The sequence below is a fragment of the Rattus norvegicus genome, chromosome 15 (assembly GCF_036323735.1).
Source record: "Rattus norvegicus strain BN/NHsdMcwi chromosome 15, GRCr8, whole genome shotgun sequence".
Classification (NCBI taxonomy): domain Eukaryota; kingdom Metazoa; phylum Chordata; class Mammalia; order Rodentia; family Muridae; genus Rattus; species Rattus norvegicus.
Window position 1 is genome coordinate 56,931,977 of NC_086033.1, and position 24,036 is coordinate 56,956,012.

At 43.5% G+C, this 24,036-nt stretch overlaps 1 protein-coding gene across 3 annotated transcripts in view; it reads left to right on the plus strand.

Annotated features, from left to right (window-relative positions):
* Lcp1 (lymphocyte cytosolic protein 1) overlaps positions 1-22,114 on the plus strand; it is a 107,716-nt gene extending 85,602 nt beyond the window's left edge. For 2 of the 3 annotated variants that reach the window (XM_063274316.1, XM_006252319.3), the window contains exons 12-18: positions 1,522-1,717; positions 3,624-3,702; positions 4,187-4,301; positions 5,425-5,558; positions 14,609-14,732; positions 17,013-17,137; positions 20,502-22,114. In XM_063274316.1, coding sequence (XP_063130386.1) covers positions 1,522-1,717; positions 3,624-3,702; positions 4,187-4,301; positions 5,425-5,558; positions 14,609-14,732; positions 17,013-17,137; positions 20,502-20,634 — 906 coding nt within the window. In that variant the 3' untranslated portion in view covers positions 20,635-22,114. The remainder of the gene's footprint in view (positions 1-1,521; positions 1,718-3,623; positions 3,703-4,186; positions 4,302-5,424; positions 5,559-14,608; positions 14,733-17,012; positions 17,138-20,501) is intronic. The other variant, NM_001012044.1, reaches the window with a different exon arrangement.
* The last annotated feature ends 1,922 nt before the right edge of the window (positions 22,115-24,036 follow it).

Below are 24,036 nucleotides of genomic sequence, written 5' to 3' on the forward strand. Positions count from 1 at the left end.
TTTTCAATTGATGCATAATAACCGCTACTTTATGGGATTTGACACACACACACACACACATATACATCATATACTTCATCATATACATCATATACATATACATGTACATTATATACATATACAATTAGATTTCTATTGCTGTGATAGAAGACTGTGACCAAAAGCAACTTGGGGAGGAAAGGTTTATTTGGCTTACCTTGGCTTACCATTTCCAGTCATAGTCATCATAGAGGAAGAGGGCAGAAACTGAAGCAGAAGGCATGGAGGAATGTGGCTTACTGGCTTACTCAGCCTGCTTTCCTGTGTCAGCCATCAGAAACACCCACCCAAGGGTGGCACTATCCCCAGCCAGATGGGCTCTCCCACAACAATCATTATCCAGAAAATGCTCTATACACTTGCCTACAGGCCAATATCCTCATGGAGGCATTTTCTCCATTGAGATTCCTCTTCTCAGATGATGTGGGTGGTGATAGAGTCACAAGAAAATTGATGAGATTCTGTTGTTAGAGTTTTTGTTGTTCTGTTTCCATTCATTTGTGTTTCACAGTACTTGGGAGAAAACCCTGAGTTTCACACATGGAGGCAAGCCCTTCGCTATAGACTCGCTACCCATGTCCCTCAGTTTTATCACCCCGTGCAACACCAATCTTCAACACATTGTCTTGCTCTTTTTAACATGCTACATTTAAAGTCATTGGGATTGAATCCAATGAGTGAATATTGAAGTGAACTCATCTCTGAAGGAGAAAGTAAGAGTAAGGGAGAGATGCTGTTCATGAGACAACCGTGTTGCTACTGCTGCAGCGGACTAAGGGGTAGCTCTAAAGTCAGCCTTTGCTTTGGGAAAGTGGGTGTTCCATGGACTTTACGTAGGCTGGAGCATCGTATGAGACATTTTAGTCTTGGTTTAGAGTCTGATTACAAACCACTTGGCAATTGTCCTAACTTATGTGAGCATGTGCTGCAGTCTTCAATCTGAAATTTGCCAAAGCCAAGTTATTACGGTCTATTTACCAATAGCAGGATGGGGGTGATAATTACCTTGGATTTTAACCAACCTAATATGGGGAAAGTAATTGTATAAATCAGATGTTAATTTATGAATGTAAATGTCTGCTATGAATTAGAAATAGGAATATAAATTATTCCCTTTTCTTTCACTTTTTAATAGTGCAAATTCTCATAAAATCTGTGCAAAATAAACTATAACAAAAAGCTTAACTACTGAAATAATTTAATCAGTGCAAATGACAGGATGTTAGATTTTCCTGCATTTCTTTTCAAAAAGGCAATCTCATCTGAACTTGTTAACCGAGAGGGGATCCTGGTGTCAGTTATGGATCCTGTGACTCTGGCTTGGGTGCATATGGTTTGTGTGATAGTGAGCTGTCTTGAGGTATCTGCCTGTGGCAGGCACTCACTGGGCACACTAATGAGACCTCGTTTCCTTCTCCTGCTATGCCTGCTCTCATGCACATGGATCCGTGACCCAGCCTTTTGACCTCGTTTTCATTGCAGGAGAAGGATGACATCCAGAGAGCAGAGTGTATGTTGCAGCAGGCAGAGAGGCTGGGCTGCCGGCAGTTTGTCACAGCCACTGATGTTGTCCGAGGGAACCCCAAGTTGAACCTGGCCTTCATTGCCAACCTCTTTAACAAATACCCTGCCTTGCACAAACCGGAGAACCAGGACATTGACTGGGGGGCTCTCGAAGGTAACCATAATGTAGCTGCTTAAGACGTTCAGGAAAAACTGCTCAGAGCTCTGGTTCAATGGCAATTCAAAAACCAGCCCCAAAGCAAACACAAACCCATCACATACACAAGCAGGCCATTAATTCTCCAATATACAGCAAATAGAATGAATTAATCAAGTCAATTATAGCCAAGCAGCAATAATCAAACACAATTATATCACATCCATTATACATAGGCATCATCGTTTTTAACTGTTTTAGGGAAGACATCATATTTAATTATTGAATGAAATAAATTCTAAGCTCCAAAATCCTAATTTATATACTTATTGGACTACGTTCATTTCTAGAGGCTAGAAATAGAAGTGATATTTAATTTATACTAGGTCGTGGTGGCGCAAGCTTCACTTTTACTCTTTGTCTTTTCCGGGTCATTAAGATACAGGAAAGCATTTTAAAGCAGAATCCTGACAGTCATATTTTACAAATTAAAGTCCTAATATCAGACGCACGGCATGTAACCAGTCAGTATTCAACTAGCTAGTGATTCTAGGGATATTTACTGATCCTTTAAAAGACATCAATATAAAAATCAATATAAAAATATAAAAATAATGGAAAAATTAATATTGAATGGATGTTATTAACGCAAGAAAGTCCACGTTATTTTTCTCTAAAACCCGTTCAACAGTGCCTTACCCCAGTCCACAGCTAAGCCTGCTGCCTTGGACAGGTGATGGTTTAGTGGTTTTGTGTCGTGAATCTGGGCATCAAGATGATTAGTCATTCATTCATTTCTAGCTGCCTCTCTGGTGCCACAGTTCGCGCCTTTCCCACTAAAGCACATAAAAGCTGAACTGAATCCTTCTCCTGCCACTTCCTGTCTCTTGTACTCCCCGTTAGTAAGTTAGCAACTCTCATTTCAGTTCATCAGCACATTTTGTTTGTGTTTTTGTTTTTATTTTGGTCACCACAACTAACGGTCTTGAGTTCTACTAAGATATTTTCTGCCCTTCACTCTTAATCTATTATGTAAACAAATAATACCAACAATTCTTTATTCAAAACGTCTTCTTGATTGTCTGCTCTCCCTTTCCGCTCTTCTGGACTCATATTTTCCCAGGCATCCATTATCTTAGTAGATCTTAGGGACCTCCCCTCCATTCATCAAACAGTTAAATGTGCTCCCCACACCAGTACTGAGTATGATCCCTTCTGCATGCTTAATATAAATGCATCTCACCCTTCGGTAATTCTGCACACCGCTGCCAGGCACATCTGGCATTGCTTTCATTATATCTCTGCCTTGCCCAAGAATTTATTATAGCAATCAAGCAGAAGAACCTGCAATGACTGGTGCAGTATAATGCATCAGTGTAAATCTGTTACCACTCCTGCAGATCCCCAGGCCTGCCTGCAGCCTCTGGGCAGGCTTAGCTCTGTGCAGATCCCTGATACATCACTTCTCAGTGTTCTTCTGAATAGAGAGCTTGCCTATCGCTCCCTCTGTGAACATGTTCACATTCTTGCTACTCCTACATCTTAAGGTCTTCCAAAATGCTCCAATCTCTCCTCGTTCCCATTTGGCTTTTCGACCCCAGAAAGTGAAGTGCAATTCCATACTTGCCAATCTGGTCTATGTTGTTCTTCCCCTATCTCATCAAGAATAGCAAACGTACCTGCCTCCTCCCTCAGTGTATCCAGCCGGCTCTGCGGAGCCTACTTGGTGCCTCCAAATCTTGTTAGCTGTTGTAGAAATGCTCGTAGAAATTAAATGGGGGGAAACTAGCAGATTATCAGCCCACCTCTAGCAGTGTCTGTTTTATTTCATATCTTTCTTCTGTGTTACATCCACCGTACATAAATGTAGATCATAAACAAGCCCTGTTCTAGGTCCCGTATTAACAACTCTTCACTAACCTAGGTGAGACGAGGGAAGAGCGGACGTTCAGGAACTGGATGAACTCACTGGGAGTTAACCCTGGAGTCAATCATTTGTACAGGTAAGAAGAACTGGGAGCTCACCTTTCATATGTAACACGGAGACACCGAAGGAGCATAGGATCCCACACACCATACCACTGTGGTGTATATTTTCTCCCCAAACGGGTTCTTTGGTGAGATACAGAAGAGCCACAGGGCCTGCTCTGCTGAGGAACTCACCTCAGTGCCTCGGTCATCACTGCATTTAATACGAGACTCATACCTCTGCCAAGCAGCAGACTTGCTACGTGTCGTAAGCTCATGATCTTCTCAGGAACAGGCAAAACGGGGAGTGTTTTCAGGTATCGCCTCCTGTGCTGTGCTGTTGCTAAAGCTATGCTTCTTTTCCTGCCTAAAGGCAGTCTTTGTCCATGGAAGGGACATAGTTACACCTTTAAATTTCTAGGGTCCCTAGGAACGTTACAGGAACCAAGCACCTCACTTATTACCGTCTGTGAGCAGAATGTTGGATCTCTGAGAATTCTGTGTGTTTGTTTTGTTCAGCGACTTATCCGACGCCCTGGTCATCTTCCAGCTCTATGAAAAGATCAAAGTCCCTGTTGACTGGAACAGAGTAAACAGACCTCCATACCCCAAGCTGGGGGGCAACATGAAAAAGGTAAACAGTGGTTTCCCTGATGGGCATGAGGCAGGTGGGTGGCATCAGCCTGCTAAAGCTCTTTGTCAGCACACTACCCGGTGGCCAAGCTTCATTGTGCGTTTAGCCAGTATTAACCGCAGCATCCAGAGACCTTTTGAATGCTTCCTCTACGGTGACTCTGTCCTCGCAGTTGATTGCTTATCTGTAATTCATGTTTGATGTCTCTACACATTGTCATGAAAATTTCCCAATTAAGGTAATTAGAGAAAGCAAAGCCACAGGGTCTCCTCCCACCCAGCAAGATCTTCATTCTAATTTTCAAAAGAACTGGAGTTTCATGCTCACAGCTTGGCTGGTACGGTTCGCCTACTGTCAACACAGTGGGAACATTGTTTCGTAACAATAGGGGTGGCACAGTCACTTCCCACCACTCATCATCTCTGCAGTTGTTTTTATAGTTATTTAGTGTGTATGTGTACATGTGTGTATGCATATGTGTGTGCATGTATGTGCATAGTGTATGTATGTACATGTGTGTATGTGCATGTGTATATGTGCATGTGTGTATGTGTGTGTATGTGTGTGCATGTGTGTGCATGTATGTGCATGTGTGTGTATGTATGTGGGGATGCATGCAAACATGCACATGTATACTACAGAATGCACACCTTGCAGGAATCGGTTCTTTCCTACCATGTATGTTCCAAGACTTGAAGCCAGGCTGTCAGACTTAGTACAAGTCCTTTACCTGCTGAGCTATCTCAGGCACCTTCTGTGGTCCGTAATAATCTCCGAGTAGCCACAGGACTGTCTGCCTACATGCCTATTCACGCTGTATACATAACACAGAGAATAGAATTTTTTCCAGTCTATCTATCTCCAAAAGTCTAGATATTTTAGAAATATCACAGACAGATCACAGAGGCTGACTTGCTATGCACGGCAAATGCTCGAGATAGTGAGTTTCTTCTAGTTTTAATTGGTGTAACTCACTAGCGAGGAACCAGCTGCTATTTGAGATTACACAGGTCTGGTGTTATTTGTCTTTTTTTTTTTTTTGGTATCTTTATTTTGATCATTCTCTGATACTTATCATAACCAAGGTGATGCCTAAGTTGTTTTCTTTCTGCCTCACTCACAGCTCGAGAACTGTAATTATGCAGTGGATCTGGGGAAGAATCAAGCTAAATTTTCCCTAGTTGGTATCGCAGGACAAGACCTCAATGAAGGAAACCGCACTCTGACGCTGGCATTGGTTTGGCAGCTCATGAGAAGGTACCGTGGAGCCCAGGGATGAATGAGACTTAGAATGGGTCATTTATCTAGAAACATAGTAGAAATGTTCAGGAACAGTGACTTAACCTAGCAAAACCATAACTTAGATTTCCTAACTAAGGAAGTGCCTTTTGGTTTTCTGCTTTTTATCTTTTAATTTTTAGTTTTGGTTTGAGTTCTTATGAAAATCTAGTAGGTTAATTAGTAGTTTAGATTATTAATTTGTCTGAATGAATCATACATGTATCTTACTAAGAGCAGCCTTCTGTGTGCCATGTTCTTTGTGTGGAGCATTTTCCCCTGACGTTAATATAGTCACAACTTCTCCTGACTGGCGTATCTTTTCTCATCCTCTTACCCTTGACTAATTTGTATCAACATAGTAAATTATTTTCATATAGGTTTAAATCGCCATCTTAGATCTTTCTTCTAATATCTGGAATCTTTCTAACAGTACAGGTCTATTGATAATGAATTTTTTCAGTTTCTATAGGCCAGAAAAGGCCTTAATTTTTTTTATTATTGAAATATATTTCCTTGGAATGTAGAATTCTGTTAATGTATTTTTCTTTCGTACTTTGAAAGTAATGTTCATTGTCTTCTTACCTGCGTGTTAACAGCAGAAAACCTGTATCATCCTCAACCTTTCTCCCCTGTGTGTAGCATGCTTGCCCACTGAATTCACCCCACTGCTGTTCAGGAAACCCTGAGTGCACACAGATTCACCCGAAGACTGTGTATTGCCTTTTTTGTTTGTTTGTTTCATTTTGGAAGATATAGGCCAATGTGTCTGTAAGTTTCTCTCTTTTTTCTCTCTTGTGTACTGCCATGTTTCATTAACTCCATTTAGTATACACACGTATACATTTGAACATATATTTATTTCTATATTATAATATCTATACCCAGAAATGTTAAATCTTTTTCTCTTTTATTTCCAGTCTCTCTCATCTTCCGCCTGCCTTCTTGACCACATGGATATAGTTGTAGTGACTCTTTTCTAGTCTTTCTAAGTCACCTTTATTGACAAGCCCCGTGTTCGTAGTCCTTCACCTGCTGGACGTTTTTCTAATTGTGTGCAAACGCCATAAGGCTTACCGTGCTCGGTACTCGATACTTCTCCATCCCCATAACAGCTTGTGCTTGTGTTCTGGGGTGCAGTTAGGCTCAACCCGGTTTCAATCTTTTGAGGTTTGCTTTAAGCACACTCCTCAGACCGCATTTGCTGTTATTAACGAGACACTAACTGAGTGTGTCAGATGATGTTCGGCGTGTTAATAATTCTTCCCTTTCAGCTGGCGGGAACCAAATGATTTCAAGCCACATGTGAGCTTCAAGGGGTTCTAGCTGTTCTTTCCCCGCGTATACCCTGGGCGATATTCAGCTGCAATTTGAAGGAGCCCTCTGAAGATCCCCTGGGCTTTCTTGGTTATACTTTTCCCTTCATGCTAATACCCTCCTATCTAAAATTCTGTACTGCAAATTCTAGGCTCCTTAATTTCTATGAGTTCTAAACCACATCACCTCAGTTTATAGGGCTGTTTGCTTGGTTCTCTCTCTGCATGCAGTTTGGCGACCTCTCTGTAATGGGCAGTCTCAGGGTGTCTTGACCTCCCTCGCTTTCCTTCCAGACACCACTATCCTGTCTTTCCTTTTGTCCAAGTCTGAATTATGTTGTATGTTCAGTGTTTATGTCTGGTCTCTCTTACATCATCATTTCTCATTAATAAAGAACTTTAACGTTTGTCTCTACAAAAGTTCTTTACTAGAGAAGTTTAGAACACTTGGGAGCCAGATGAAAAATTGATTAATGAATAGGTACTTTGTGATATTAGTTAGATAATAATGCAAATAGGAAATAGATTAAATAAAAATAAACTTGTTTCTCTTAAAACTTGTATCTCAACTGATAGCTCTAACAAGGCAGAATCTTATATCCTTCCATTAGAGATCCTGTGTCAGTGTGACATCATTTATTTTGAACCTTCGGGAAGCCATGGAATCACATGTCAGATTATATTTTGTCTAGCAAGGTTATGACAAAGACATGGTGACCGTGTCCCTCAGCCCCCAGCTTTAGGCTGACATCTGCAGATCCCATATTTCATGCTTGGTTCTTGATGTAATTGTGCCTTGTTTCCACTCACTGGAGGGTAGTCAGCTATGATCAGGGTGTACTCCAGTCTACAATTCACATTGTCTTCACCCAGTCCCCAAACTGGGGCCTCCCAGACAGATGTTATGACATGTGGATAGCTCTAGAGATAAAGAAATTTGAACTCTGTCTGTTTTACTGTATGTCACATTGCAGGCATTGTCTTAGTTCCTTTTCTATTACTGTGATAAAAGTAGCCTGGCATAGGCAACTCAAGGGGAGTGGCTTAAAGTTCCAGAGGGATCAGCCCATCCCTCAAGACAGAGCAAACTGGAGAGACATGGGGAAACTGGCTAATCACTGTATCTAAGTTCAAAAGGCAGAGTTGAACAGGAACTGAACTTGGGCTCTGCAGGCTCAAGGCCCATCCCATGGTGACTCAATTCCTCCCCTTCCAAAAAAGCCCCACAATCTTCCCAAGGTGCATCAGCAGCTGAGACCAGTGGTGTTCAACCGTGTGAGCCCATAGGGAACACTGGACATTCAAATAGTGATAGGTGTACCTCACCTTGGACACTGACACACACAATGTTGTCACCCTTAACGTTTATGCTCAAGAACCACCATGGAGTTGTTACCAACAAAATTTCAAAGACATCTCTAATGTTTTGGGTGGGTTTATGGCTTCTCTGTTGGACCACACATTCATGGCTATCCTCGGTCACATGGAAACCACAGGTTGTGGGTTGGACACACTTGACGGAAAGTTCCCAGACGTCACCAGTATATAATTCCATGAGCTGTCTCTGAATGTGTTTCATTGCTTCCACGTGTTCTGAATTCCAAACAGACAGGTTTTGGGTACTGATGGCTTTAAAACAAGTCATTTTCACTGGTATAAATATATTTTCTCATGGATTAGGATGTAGGATAGCACTTACGTTCTACTTTAATCATAAGAAAACTTAAGCAAACTCTATTCTATTGTAAATTGTATACTATCTAGATGTTGCCCTGGGTTCTGATGTTTGTTCTAAAAGTATTCTTAGTGGTCAGGGCTGGTCTGAGTGTTTCCAAGCTCTTGGACTCCTACTCAACTAACTGAAAGAAAGACTCACACAGATTGTTAAAGATAGTACAGACCAGAAAGAACGATGAGGTTGACAATGACAGCAGGTCACATGAGTGAGAGAGCTCAAGGAGCCTGAGTATTATTTGGGGCTTTGTTTTGAGGGCACAGGAGGAGGGGGAGTTTCCTTATTAAGACCATAGTTTGAGTAGTTCTCTGTTTAGATTGGTGGTTTATATCATATAAGGCATTTTTGTTTGTTGCTTGTTACTATGCCTGCCCCTTTCCATATACATCTTATTTTATGTATGCATTCTAAATTATGCATAGACATAGGGAGGCAAATAGGAGATTCTCTCTAGAAGTTCACTTGAGGACAGTCTGTCTTATTGTACATGTACCCAGATCCAATCTAGGCCATATTGTCTTGCCCAGACATAATGGAGCATGATTGAAAATGGTTTATCCCTGTTTAACCATCAAGGGGAGGAAAAGCTTGTTCAGAGGTGGGTGTGCATTCAGATTAGTATAGGCAGGGTCCTGGATTACCAACAGATTGCTAGCCACGTTGTTTGGGGGAGGAGCGTGTGTGTGTGTGTGTGTGTGTGTGTGTGTGTGTGTGTGTGTGTGTAGTATGCACAGGTTGAGGGTCTCAGATTGCCAAGTGCATTATTAGGAGAGGAGTGTGTTCATAGCCCAGGCCAAGTGGTGCTCCAGGTCGTTTAACTATTCTCTATGCCCACCGACCTCAGAAGTTTCAATCACACATGGCCCCAAGCCTTCCTATAGGGTTGAGATATATATAAGGTAAGGTCTGTCTGCTACTGCAGCTGACTTCCCCTAGATGATCAGTGACAGTTCTCACAAATGTTTGTTATGGAAGATTTCTGCATACAAGGAAGTGGACAGAGAAATGCATTCCTACCAAAGGAGGAAAAATGCCCGGTGATTATGTAAATGGGATCAGCAGGGATTTGTTTTTGCTTTGTTTTCCTTTCTTTTTTTCCTCTGCCTGCCTCACAGTAACAGATCTATTCAATTTGCATCCAGTTCTAGGTAGAATTTATTTCACTTGGATTGTGCAGATATGCTAATTTGGTCATTTATCAGGACAATAAATGGCTTGTCGTTTTGTGTAAGCCTCCCTTTCCCCCTTCAGCATCGTGAAAATCATTCTAAGATTGGACAGCTGGCAACTAATGTATAAATTAGGAGACCAAAGCTTGCACCAAGTAAACTGCCAGCAGATGGCAATGATACCGTGAAGAAAGAGAGCAGACGCCAAGGCAGGCAATGAAGATATCACCTACAGCCACACAGGCTGTGGATGGGGACTTCGGACTAGGTCCCCAAGAATGAAAACCAAGCATTGTCCCTCTTATCAAATGTTGAATAACTAAAATGAGTGTTGAGTGTGGGAAGGCAGGAGAACAAGCAAGGGAGAGCACGAGTTCCCTGGCCTTGCATATCCACACCATGGCAATCCTCCTCTGTCGAGTGAGGAACTGGCTGGACTTGGCTCACAATGCTCTTTCATTTGGACTAAGGGCTTTTTCAGCCTTTTGCAAGCACAGCAGGATTGAGATCTTATCAGTAGCATAGTCACCCAAACTACTGTGTGTGACGATAAAAAAAAAAGTGTGTGTGTGTGTGTGTGTGTGTGTGTGTGTGTGTGTGTGTGTGGTATGTACACCTACGGGTAGGCCAGACGAGGGTGTTTGATTCTTTGTTCCCGGAAGTACAAGTGGTTGCAAACTGTCCTTTGTGGGTGCTGGGAACTAAACCCAGATCCTTTGGAAAAGCAGATGTGCGCTGGTGCAGATTTGTCTCTCTGGGCTCTTGTTCCACCCTTTGAATCTGTGTCTGGATGTACAGCTGCTTACTGCACTGTCTACCTGAGATTACAGCCCAATTCTAGTCTTTCTTCCCTTTGCCTTTCTCTTACAAATCTGCATCTGATTCCACCAAGTTTCTGCATCCCACCAGAGGTGGCCACAAGACTGTATTCATCAGAACTCTGTGCCATCATGAAAGGTTGTTCTTAAGACCAGAGTGCCAGAAGCCACCTCAGAAGTGCCCCAAAACCCAGGAGAGGGTCTCTGTTCTTTGGTTTGGGTTCTAACAGACAGATCTTGTATAGAGGTTGGCTTCTCTTTGTAGCGTTTAATTCCCAAGGTCAAGAGAATGGGAGAGAGCTGAGCTTCTGTTTCCTTGATTTGGCCAGTAGAGCAGGGCTCGGTTTCTGACAGGGGGAGGTGCACATCTGGAAGGGTGGAAGCAGCTGGAAGGTTGTTTTAGTTTGTCCCATCAGGTTATGTATAGGAAAGACTTAATGAGGTAGTTACTGACCAACCATTCCTTACTGAAAGGTTCACTGGGCAGAAATTCTTAAAAATTGTCTCAAATGGAAATAAATCAACACATATGCTAGCAACCAAAAAATAAAAGACTAGTCATGCTGTAACACGCAATGTTTATGAACCTACAAAAGACAGGATCCTTTTTGAACTAGGAGTATTTTTTTTAAATATACCTTAGACTTAAATCCTGGGTGCTCATTAAGTCCTATCACGTTGGTCCCATTTTTAAAGTTTATTTTTTTAGTGCAAACAAGCATCTCATTCATCTCCTTGCATTCGTTCTACATATTTTATCCACCAATCTACAGCTTTATTTACTGGATACCCAGCGTGCACTAGGGACCCTGCTTATTCCTTGAAAACATCATGATGAATTGACACGGACCTGTCTCCATGGGAACATGGTAGACGTTGTCTCTGTCAAAAATTCTAAGACACAGGCTTGAATGAAGCGTGATAATTGATACACAGCATGGTTCGGGACGATGCTTGAGGTGGGAGGTGTTCAAAGGACCAGAAATATCCAGATCTGAGCCAGTAAGCCTGGATACATCCCCCAAGCAAGAGGATGCAAGGTGTGGATGGGGTGGGTTAGAAAGCTCCTGCCGCCTCGGTTTAGTTGAAACATGCGTGTGTGGTGAGGATGAGGATGAGGGAGGAAACTGAGAATGCCCGAGGAGACAGCGAGCCGAAGTGCTTTGTGTGCCTTAGTGGGAAGCTTGGCCTGAATCTCTAACGACATGACCTCAACTGTGTTCTCAAAGGAGTCAGCTGGTTTGGGACAGGAATGCAATGTGCAAATCTAATTGCCAGTTCAGTGAAGGTGATTTTTTCTTTTTAAGCAAAGAAAATCTTCAGGTGGGGAGGTGTTGGCTCCCTGGGTACAAAGCACAGTTCTTGCTGTGCTTGCTATGCGATCACAAAGACCTGAGTCTGGACCCTGGTTGAGGGCTTGGCTACATGTGTCTGTAACACCAGCACTTGCCGGGCCGAGACAGGTGCATCCTGGTAGCTCAATGACCAGTCAGCCTAACGAGCCAGTTAAACTCCCACTTGGATGAAAGACACTGTCATTTATATGACAAAGGAAGAAAGTGTCAACCTCTGGCCTTCAAGTGCACACACACACACACACACACACACACACACACACACACACACACACACACACACCACACACACACACACACACACACACACACACCTGAAATCCTATTAAAAATAAATCAGGGGCTGGACCAATGGCTCAGCGGTTAAGAGCACTTGTCCTTCTAGCAGAGGACAGGTTTGGTGCCCAGTACCCACATGGTGGTTCATTACCATCCATAACTCCAGTTCTAGGGTCCTCACTCCTCCTTCTGACTTATGCAGGCACCAGGTATGCGTGTGGCGCACATACATACATACATACATACATACATACATACATACATACAGTCAAACATTCATGCACATAAACAAATCAATTTTTTTTTAATTCCAAAAAGGTTTTAAATGGTAAAAGTCTCGAGGGCCATGAATCCTATTTTCAGTGGCAGGAAGCTGTGTTGGCCCAGAGCAAGCCAGGTAATGCTTTAACTCCGGGTTAGTCTGGAGTTACCAGGGGACAAATGTGGGAAGATTGTGCTTTGTGTAGACTAAGTAACCAGAGCAAGTGACAGGACAGATTGTGTAAGCAGAATTCAAGGCACTGGTGTGGATGGTGCTTCATGAGGCAGATCAGTCACCAGCCTCCTGGGTTTCAATTCGAGGTCACTCATGGGTACTATGACCCGCTCCTGCACACTTGAACCATGATGTTAGCAAGCCTTTCTGAGACTCACCAGCTTGGCTTTCCTCCAGCCCAGAAAGGAAGCAGGTCCCTACTCCTTGCTGGAGAGTTTTAAGGGACTGGTGGCTCTTATAACAAATGTTCTTCCTGTAAAAATGCCATTTCTAAAACCACCGGGTAGGGTTGGGGATTTAGCTCAGTGGTAGAGCACTTGCCTAGCAAGCACAAGGCCCTGGGTTCGGTCCCCAGCTCCGGAAAAAAAAATAAAAAAATAAACCCACCGGGGATTAGATTCAGACCCTCTGTTTCAATGGTTTCACTGAGGTTTTCATTGTTACTGTATTCCTAACTACTTAATCAATTTTTCCCTTTATTCTGTTCACGGCTGGAACTTTCCCCAGCATTTTAAATTTAAAAATGTGAACCTTTAACTTCAAAAAATAAACATTCTTTATTGCATATGGCAGTGGCAGTGTGGGGATGGGTGGTTGTGGTATGTTTGTGGGTGCTGGTGTCTATGTGCGTGCCACAGCTCAAGTGTGGGGCACAGAGGATAACTGGGTGGAGCTGGTTCTCTCCTTCCGTCTCTCCAGTGAGTCCTGAGGATCTCACTCTCCTCCTGTGGCCTGTGTGGCTGATCAGCCTCACAGCCTTGCTGGTCCTTGCTCCTTAGTTTGTATGATCCCTTGAAGACCGACGCTGCAGGTTGGATGAGCCCGTTGCTCCTTTCTTCTTTCCACTCTTCTCTACTGTCCTGCTTGCTTTTCTTTCCCAGAACAATGGCATCAGGTACAAGAGAGCATTAGCATTGTAGTTCACTTTAAGAACTACGTGCTTATGCATTGTTAGTCTACTAGTCTACACTCCCTCCCGTGTGTGTGTGTGTGTGTGTGTGTGTGTGTGTGTGTGTGTGTGTGTGTGTGTGCGTGTGTGTTATGAAGCTTCTGCTGCCATAGATTTCTACAGAACTTTTTCAAAGGTCCTTTCTTTTTTTAAAAAAAACCTCTCATTTATTTACTTATGTATTTTGTTTAATGTATGAATGCGTTGTCTGCATGTACACCTGTGTGGTAGAAGAGGGCATTGGATCCCGTTACAGATGGTTGTGAGCCGCCATGTGGTTTTTCGGAATTGAACTCAGGACTTCTAGAGGAGCAGCCAGTGTTCTTAACCACTGAGCCATCTCTCCAGCCCCGTTCTTTCTTTAATATTCTTTAATTATCCTTCCCTGCATTCCGTCCTATATTCTGATGTCCCATCACCCTTCCTGTACCACCATTCCCTCTTTAACCCTTCATTGCACTGTGTTCTATCTGCCTTCACTCGAAAGCATCCCTGACAGCCCATTACTAGGTCCCTGACTGCTGGGCACACACATTATCTGAAGAGTCAAGGCTACGATCCACAAATGAGAGACAGTATATGTTTGTCTTTCTTGTTTTGGGTTCCGTCACTCAGAATGATTGTTTCCGTTTACCTGGAAAATTTTCTTAACAGCAAGATAACATCCCATGATATAAAGGTACCACGTTCTCATTACCCAATCATCAGTTGATGGACCTCAAGGCTGTTTCCATTTTCTAGCAGTTGTGAATAGAGCAGCGATGAACACGGGATGAGCAGAAGGGACTGGCGTTCTTAAATACCCTTTCCCTCACCATTGTGACTGTGTGAAGGCTTGCTCCCATAATGTGTCTAGAAAGAACATCTTAGCTACTTGTCTGCAAGAAAATAATCATTCCTGATTTCACTCAGGTACACACTGAATATCCTGGAAGATATTGGAGGTGGTCAGAAGGTCAATGATGACATTATTGTCAACTGGGTGAACACGACATTGAAGGAGGCACAGAAAAGTTCGTCCATCACTAGCTTCAAGGTAAAGGTCTCATCTTCTGCGTCTTTTGTTTTCTTTTGTTGTGTTGAGTGACCTTCAGGGCCAGGACTTTGATGGTCACTTTGGATTTCCTTAAATGATCTTGTTTAATGTTCACAACCATCTTACTGATGAATTTCTCATCCTTTTTCCTTTAACAGATAATTTTCAAAATCTGTTTTATTAAGTATCCCATTTTAGGCCCTCTTTTTTTTTTCCTTTTAAAGTAGTATAACACACAGGAATCCATTTTTAAAAATGTGCACACTTCCAGTTCAGAGTTTCTTATATTACAGTGGCAGAGGGTGAAAGCTTGTCATAGGGTTTTACTGCTGTGAACAGACACCATGACGGGGAACATTTAACATTGATAAGGACAACATTTAATTGGGGCTGGCTTACAGGTTCAGAGGTTCAGTCCATCGTCATCAAGGCAGGAGCATGGCGGCATCCAGGCAGGCATGGTGCAGAAGGAGCTGAGCTCTACATCTTCATCTGAAGGCTGCTAGCAGATACTGGCTTCCAGGCAGCTAGGGTTAGGGTCTTGAAGCCCACGCCCACAGTGACACACCCTTCAACAGGGCCAAGGTTCCTAATAGTCCACTCCCTGGGCCAAGCATGTACAAGCATCACAAGGCTGAAAGATAGGTTGTGTGATTTTTTTTTTTTTTGGAGAAGGGGGATATGTACTTCACCCAACCCTATTTTTATTAATAATACCATTATATAGTATCCAATTTATTAATTTTGGCTGTGTGTTTACAAGAGTCTTTCTCAAGGACCTGGACACTTGGTCTATATTGTAATGTTGTCTGTGTCTCAGTGTTCATGTTTAAAGGTCAGGATTTGTGGGGAGGACCCCCCTCCTACCCAGAGGAAGGAGAAGAGAAATTAAAGTCTCTTCTCTCCAAAAAGGGCAAAGGCAGAGCAGGGTAGGCCAGTGCTAAGAGCTCTATCAGCTGTGAGCTCATCTGGGATATGGGATACCCCCATCCCCACCCCACCTCAAGGCTTCCTGCTCTGCCTGGGCTGCTGAGCACAGGTAAGAGTGGAGGCCAGTGACTGGAGTGAGGCAGAGATTTCCAGAAATACATTTGGAAAGGCAAAGAGCAAAGTCAAAGCCATCACCTAAAGCAAGAGATACAGCTCACTCTTGACAAACCATTCCCCTGACATCTACAGATGTCTACCACCCCTCGCCCATTGTCAGCTCCATACCCAGGGCAGAATTCAGGGAGGAAGGCGGGGCTTGGATCACTGCATTTCTTGAGTGCTGTGCTGTCACCAAAACAGCCCGCAGGGGTAGCAAAGAACATAAATGGAAGAAACTAGGGTAAAGCCCCATCTTTGTTGTTAACTACAATGCCTCTTTTATAGCCAAGAGGAAATACTAAATAGACTCATTCTGATCTTGAATATGACTGCTTTGCCGCTATAGGAAAACGAAGGCAGGAGAATTAGTATCAGCCTTAGAATTTTCTGATTCACACCTTCCAAGTATACACTGCTTGAACTCAGCTGCTCAGACAGTAACACAGGCCTGCCCCTTGTCTCCAGGGCCATGAATAGAGAAAGCGCACGTGCTGAGCTCCCTACGTCCACATCTGAGGAGTGTTCTTAGCGCTAGACGTGAACATCCATTTACCAATGTCCAGGATGTTAAGTCTGAATTTTAGATTCAAATCCCAGCTCTAACAAGTTCCAGCAACTCACTTAACCCCATAAATCCCATCTCCTCTGTAAGTGAAGAAGAGTAACTGTGGAAGCCGAAGCCCTAGTTCGGTGACGCAGCACATGTTGACATGTGTGAAGCTCTAGTTTGGTTACCAGCACTGAGCACCAACACAGATTAAACGTGCACATTCAACACCCACACCACAAAAATGACCACCTGTAAGACCATGAATTTGTTAGCTTGATGTAGCTACCCATAAGTCCATATATTTCAGAGGATGAGGGACACATAACATGCTATGGGTAGATTACAAAATAAGTTTCAAAAGTTAAAGCTTTTATAAAAGGAAAAACAAAAGAAAAAAAACCTGACTGTTCCTGAGGCCTGAGTTGACAAGAAAAGACTGGGCAAAGTGTGTTAATTACTGTCTTGTTGTGCTTAATCCTACTGATGCTGTTCCCATCTCCATGGAAACCTTGAGTTTTTCCCCAAGTTCCTCAGAGAAAGACCACCCTTGTGACCCAGCCTACCTGTAGCCTCAGGCTTCTCCTGCCACCCACTTTTGGATGCTAGATATGTTGGTAAACCCTCCCTTTTTCTCCATGTAGGACCCAAAGATCAGCACCAGCCTCCCGGTTCTGGATCTCATCGATGCCATTCAGCCAGGCTCCATAAACTATGACCTTCTGAAGACAGAAAACCTGGATGATGAAGAGAAGCTCAACAATGCAAAGTATGTGCATAAACCTGGGGCAAGCGCAGGGCCAGGTGCCAACCGGGCAGCTGATGTCTGTGCCTCATGCAAATGCTTTATCTCTACCATTCACGGGGTTCTCTTCTGATTTATCGCGGTCTCATCATCATCATTTGAGGTGTGGCCCAGTAGCTGCTTCAGATTGCTTGCGTGAGACTGGAGCCAAACAAACTCCAGAGTAGTTTCCTAAGCAGTAAGCAAGGCTACGCTGTTATAAAACTAGATTCTTAACCCCAATCAATAGATTTCAAAACTCAAGCTTGGTGTGGAAAGTCCCAGTGTAAGAACGTCACTCGTGAATATCCACAGATGTGAGTAGGCAGGATAGAGTTCAGTGTCGGAAGTGTCACCGGCAGAGTCAAAGGTCACCTGTCCTGCCAAATGAACCCTCTATTAGGGGAGCCAGCAGACTATAGTCTCTAAATAAGGCCCATTGCATGCACTTTAAATAAAGATTTATTGGAGCACAATCATTCATTTACATAGGCGCTTCTCTGCTTGAACAGGAGCGTTCAGAAGCTGCAACAAAAGCTAAGGTAGTTTGTATCTGGGCTTCACTTGATCTCACCTAGAAGACCCGGACATGATGCTATCTCGCCTCTTATTTAAAAGTTTACCAACTGTTGCTCTGCAGAGGCCCCTTTCTTGGATTGATTCCCATTGCCTTCCTGGGGCGCTACAATAAAGAACCAACAGATTGGGTGGTTTAAAACAACAGGAATTTATTCTTCCCCAGTCAGAAAAGCTAGAAAGCAAGCTGCCATCAGGGCTAATTGATGCCCAGAGCTCTGAGGCAGACTCTCCCAGGCCTCTCTCTCATTTGCTGTGATGGCCAGCAAACCTTTGAATTCGTTGGTTTGTAGAAGCATAATTCTAATGCCTCGCTCCACCCACACTGTATGTCTGTGACCTCACGTGGCTGCCTTCCCATCTCTGTCTTTTCCTTTATTAGGACACAGGGCATATTGAGCCCTTGCACGCATGACCTTGTCTTATGACACCTGTAACGACTGTATTTCCAAATAAGGTCCCAGTCAGAGATATGGGAGTTCAGAACTTCCCCATAGCTTTCTGGGTCAGGAGCACCATGGGTCCAAGTCTAGAATTCACCCCTATTTTAAAACCCTAGCAGTGCCCTTTTCTCTGCAGTCAGCTTTGGAAAACAGGTCCTTTTCCCAGACGTGCTCCTCACCCGATAATAGTCAGCACAGTTATAGTTAACCTGTGGTTGTGCAATGTGTAATCAGTTTATCTAAGGGGAAGTACCAAGGTGACGGGAGGGGAGGAAGGGGATATGGCTCTTTAGAGCAATGACTTCTAAGCTGAGTTCATCAGCAAAGACAAGTAAGCCAGCAGGATACAGAGAAGACAGAAACTCTAGATAGAAGAACAGTGAGAAAACAGAAAGAAAACAAAACAACCAGAAAGGTTTGAAACCAGTCAGGTCTGGGCCCTGTGTGTGCAGTTTAGGGACTTAACAAGGTCACACAATTTTTAACCTGCACAAGGGAGACATCAGAGTCTGACTTCAGACACCAGGTTCCTATGCATTGCCCTCCAAGGACAAGACACAGAATTCTTTCTTTCAAAATTGCTCAGGGCTTGGGACAGAGCAGAACATACCCTAGTATGCAAGAGGCCCCATGTTAATTTCTAGCATTGAAAACAAAAAGACAAATATCTTTTAAGGAAAAGTGTTTGAAGAGTTTGGGAGTAAAATGTCTGCTTAACAGACAGATCGGGGTGTAGTGGCCTGGGCTGTGATCCCCCTGTATGGTGGCCTGGGCTGTGATCCCCCTGTATGGTAGCCTGGGCTGTAATCTCCCTGCCAGGGAAGACAGACAGATGCATGGAGCTCATTGGCTAGTCACTGTGGTCAACATGGTGAGTTCCAGGCCAGTGGAAAACGCTGTCCAGAAAACCTAAAGTAAATGATAAAATAATGTGGGTGGAGCCTAAGGAACAACATATAAAGTTGTCCTCTGGCTTTCACAAATACTCATGTACACATACATCACACACACACACACACACACACACACACACACACACACACACACACCATGAAACAAAGGGAAATAAGTGTGAGGGAAAAGTCCACCAAGTGCTAAGAATTGTTATGTTTTTGAGAAATTATGTCTGGGGTTGGGGGTTGGGTTGAGATCTCTTTTTGTTTGATTTTTTTTTTTTTACATTCACAGATTTTCATGGAGTTTTCCCTATGTGTTTTGTGATGGAAACATTAATTTTTTCATTAGCAATTAAAATGGAGGAAGTATTGAGAGGTGGACAGGAGGAAGAATGGGTAGTGCTCAAATTAATCTGGTCACTAAAGTCAGGATAAGTTCTTTTGGAGACCAGGAGGAAGAGGTGGCCCTGGATTGGAGTGGGTGGGTGAATGTTTAGAGTAGCTACAGTAAGGCGAACAAAGAGTGAGGGAAAAAAGGAATCAACAAGTGACTGTGTAAACAGTCACAACTAACAGATTCTGGAATGTATAGAACTCTGAGGCTCTTGTGTGTCTGTGATGATTTCATTTGAAAAACAGAACATAAAACTCTGACTATTCGAATAGGAGTGCACTATAAGTAAAAAATAAAACATCTGTACATGGAACAAGAAATTATATACCCAGGTATCATGCATGACAAGATATTTTACCTGCAGTTTTCTTCTTATATTTCTGTCATTGAAACACAGTCCTAGAGTGCTTGTCCTTAGCAGTTCGTACTTAATTCTTGGACTTTTCCTGCCACACCCTTCACCCCAAGAGAATATTTCTTCTATGGGTCTCAAAGGTAGCAGCAGAGAGCCTGGAGAGACGATGGGTCAACTGGCAAAGTGCCTGCCACCCAAGCACAGGATCTGAGTGGGATGCCCAGTACCCCTGCTAAAGCCATAGGTGATCCTGCACACCTATAATCCCAGTGCTAGGGAAGAGGCAGGAGACTTCCTGTTTGCTGTTTGCCAGCCAAATCACTGAACTCACTGAGGTTCAGAGATTCTGTATCAAAAAAATTAAGGTCAAGACTGATTGAGGAAGAACCCAGTGTTGACCTCTGACCTCTGACCTACACACACACACACACACACACACACACATACATATATACATTTCAAAAGGTAAAAGGTAAAAGTTGGGAAGGGCAAAGCATGTGTGTCACAGTCATCCTGAGTCAGTAGGAGCTGCTGACACTTCAGGGAGTTTACTGAGCCAAGATGTGTCTGCCCATGTGGGCAGATGGGGTGGCTGCCCTGCCCTCTCTGAGGGTGCTGAGCCTGTGCTCCTAACGGGTCCTCCTCAGGACTGCTGTTCAGTTCTTGTATTTCTTCTCCCTTTCAGGTATGCTATCTCCATGGCCAGAAAAATCGGAGCAAGAGTGTATGCCCTTCCAGAAGACCTGGTTGAAGTGAACCCCAAAATGGTCATGACAGTGTTCGCTTGCCTCATGGGGAAAGGGATGAAGAGGGTGTAAGTCCCACAGGAGCAAGCCAGAAAGAGACACCATCAACCCTGAGGGTCAGCATGTGATGCTCCCAGGATACAGAGGACCATTCAAGCCATTCCAAAGTCCTGAACCTTGGAGACATTGTCTGAAATTCGCATATTTGTTCTGCCAAGTAGCTTCTGCTATAGTCGAGCTTCTCTTTTGTTGTCCCCACCCCCAGGAGATCTACTCGCCTACAGATTTTTTTCTTTTATTCTTTGAAATTCTTTGGGGGAGGGGGGAGAGTTAAAAAGAAGTTATTTCCAGATGCTCACCCCACCCCCGACACCCTTGCTTTCACTGATAGCCAAGGATATAGACTACATTGTTCTTAAGGGTCACCTGATCTCTTGAGCCAGTTTGATCTAGCTGCTTTTTGCCTTGTTCAAACTGAGGACCTGGAAGGGATCGTCAAACTTGCCTTAAATAAAGCCTGTCACTAGAGGCTGACACTGGATGGTCACAGCCCTTCCTTGCATCTCCTCTCAGCTTGTCTCCCTGTGAGTTTGCTCCAATCCCCTCAGAACCATACCTGCTCTGTGGTCCCCATTTTTGCCAGCCTTGTCTCTAGGCTACTGGAGTATCTGACAAATCAGTCAAGCTCCCAGGAGTCTCTGGGAGACTGAAAAACTGGGGTCTCAAAGAAAGTGTAATGGAGAGTAAAACCACTAGGGGGCAGTATGGTGGGACCACAAAGCATCTACCCTTCTGTGTATATCTCCACACCTTTAACTCCTCTTGTTAGAGAGCTGCTTATTGTGGTGTTGACAAAATGTCTGATGACAGTTGGAAGCAATCCTGCATAACTTCATTTGCTTTTAGACATCGACATATTTGATTGTCACCAGGCCATATTACCAATACTCACTTTGTTGGTACTATAAAAGCTTTTGCCTCCCTAAAGTTTCTGTAAGTGGGGGGTTGATATGTGCCAATAATCTATGTCCCTGCCTCACCCAAATGCTTGCACGGGCACATACGCATATGTAGCTGGATGCCAAGAGTACCATGTTGACTAGGAACTGCCTGGAATTCAAAACAGAAAAGGGACAGCATGAATTTGAATAGCTCCCACTAGATAAGCAATTTCCACGAAAACTTACCAAAAGCTAAAACTCCACAGAGCATTGTGAACCAAAGGTAGACTCCCTTTGCATTAGTGAAAGTCTTACTCCCACTAATGGGACTTCGTTGTCTTCCAAAGCAGTGGAAATGCAGGATCTCAACTTCATCCCCTGACAGTGGGCTCAGGAAACCAATAGATGGCTCTTTCCAGCTCCCAACCAGTATTCCCGCTGCATCCGAATGCAAAGTGTTTGGCTGTGACTTTAGTCTGAACATCATGTAGCCTCAGATGATGTTTGCCCATCTGCCTCCACGAAGTAAGGATATTATTGTTGCCTTAATGGAAAAATGAAGATAAATCATGTTTAAAAAAATCTTTCCAAATAAAATGTTCCCAATTCTGGCTGTTTCTGCATCTGTTTAAAGGTTGCTTGCAGCTAGCTCACTAGCACAGAGTGTGTAATACCTGAGAAACTGTATAAGGGCTATGGAAGGCCCTTATACAAGAGAGAGCCTTTGTATTCAAGTAACTGGCAAAACCAGACACCCCACATAACTTATGGGCATGTGGTAGGTGGTAGAAGGAGGAGAAATGTTTCAGCTGAAAACTGAGAGATACGTTCCCATTAATGGCATGAAGGAAGTTGGACAGGAATTGTTCAAAATGCTTTGAACTCAGTCATGAAGATCAGACTTGGAGACTGATAAAATGACTTCTTGCATGAGCTGAGCAAGTGTGCTTTGAGTTGGTAGCATCTGGGGTCTCCTGTCCCTCTGGGTTGGATCGCACTGTGGCAGGGGTGAGTGTGCTTATGGGGGAATAGGAATTGAGTCTGAAGTAGCCAGCTCCTTCTAGGCTAGACTGCTGAGACAACAGAAATTTGCCATCAATGTGGCATGGCTCTGCCTTGATCCACAGAGAAGCTCCATTGCTATATGGTGGCTGGGAAACTGAGCTTTTGTCTCTAAAATGTGAGCCCAGCCTTACTACTGGCTTACATAAAAGTGCTCTTTCCTAGACTGAATGCATTCTCAGTTCCTGTATGTCTGGCACACTGTATTGATCTGTGCTCCATGCACACACACAAAGAAGCTAACAATACTATTGGTTGGGACTAGACTGCAGCTATAGGTTTTATACATAAGCACACAGAATAAGGACAGGTAGGCTCTACCAAGGAGGAAGAACCATCACAGATGAGTGACAAGGTACTAAGTAGCCCAAGGGATGTGAGCATTCTAAGTTTAGCTATTTATGGTCACATTTCACTTGGGCAAGCAAAGTGAGGCATGAGGAGTTGAACCACACTCGAGGATGTACAGTAGGCAGAAGCTACTCCTTTCTCTATTTAAACTGCACCTGAAGATCTGTAGTAGCAGCCACTCCCTCCCCTGTCCCATGGTAGAGCTCTCAGTCCACTGGAGCCACCTGAATTTTGTCCAGCTATTATTAGAACAGTATAGGCTAAGAATTGGCACAGCGGGTATTTACAATACAGGAGTGGTCAGGTTCTTCCTTCAGAGCCTGGGATCCACAAAGTACCATCGCATCAACCATCCACTGCCTCTGTCTCGATTCCTCAGTGTTCTGCCCAGTTATCAACTACTCTTACCATTTATTTTGTATCGTAGAAATATCTGGGCACCAGTCACATGCATCCTAAAGTGTTTATTCCCTACCCCACACTTTTCCACTAAACAACCTAACCCTAACATCCTCAGAGATGGAGCCACACCTTCACATGGACTCCAGCTCACCTATTAAATAGGTGCCTTGGATTGTGTCTGTGTCCAAGCTGGGTTTGACCCATAGCTTACAGATGTTTAGATTGTCTCAGTCTTTTTGCCCTAGCAGATAAGGCCAAAGTGAATAATAGTATACCTGTCTATTTCTGACCTATCCAATTCATTGCATACTGGGGGAGTACAACAGCGATTCTTTTAAGTTCCCTCAAATTATATTACACAGAACCTGGGACAGACAGTTGAGCCAACCTGGCTTCTCCATTTTGTACCTAAAGATGTTAATATAGCAAAGAGATAATGCACGTAACATGCATGTACACACAGCTGAAATGAAGTGCAGACTTCAATAAAGAAGTAGTAGAACTACGAAGTATTATGGGGACTCAAATCTCGATCCTGAATGAAGGATCCACAAACATTTGTTGGGGAGCTCGGGTCTGATGAATGAGAAACAGGGAGGACATTGTTGGTTAGTGCTTCCTCCAAAGCCACGCACATTCCCTGATATTTAGTAAGAGCACGGAAACTATTTCAGCTGTGATTTACACTAGTTGCTAGCAATGTTTACTGACCATGCTA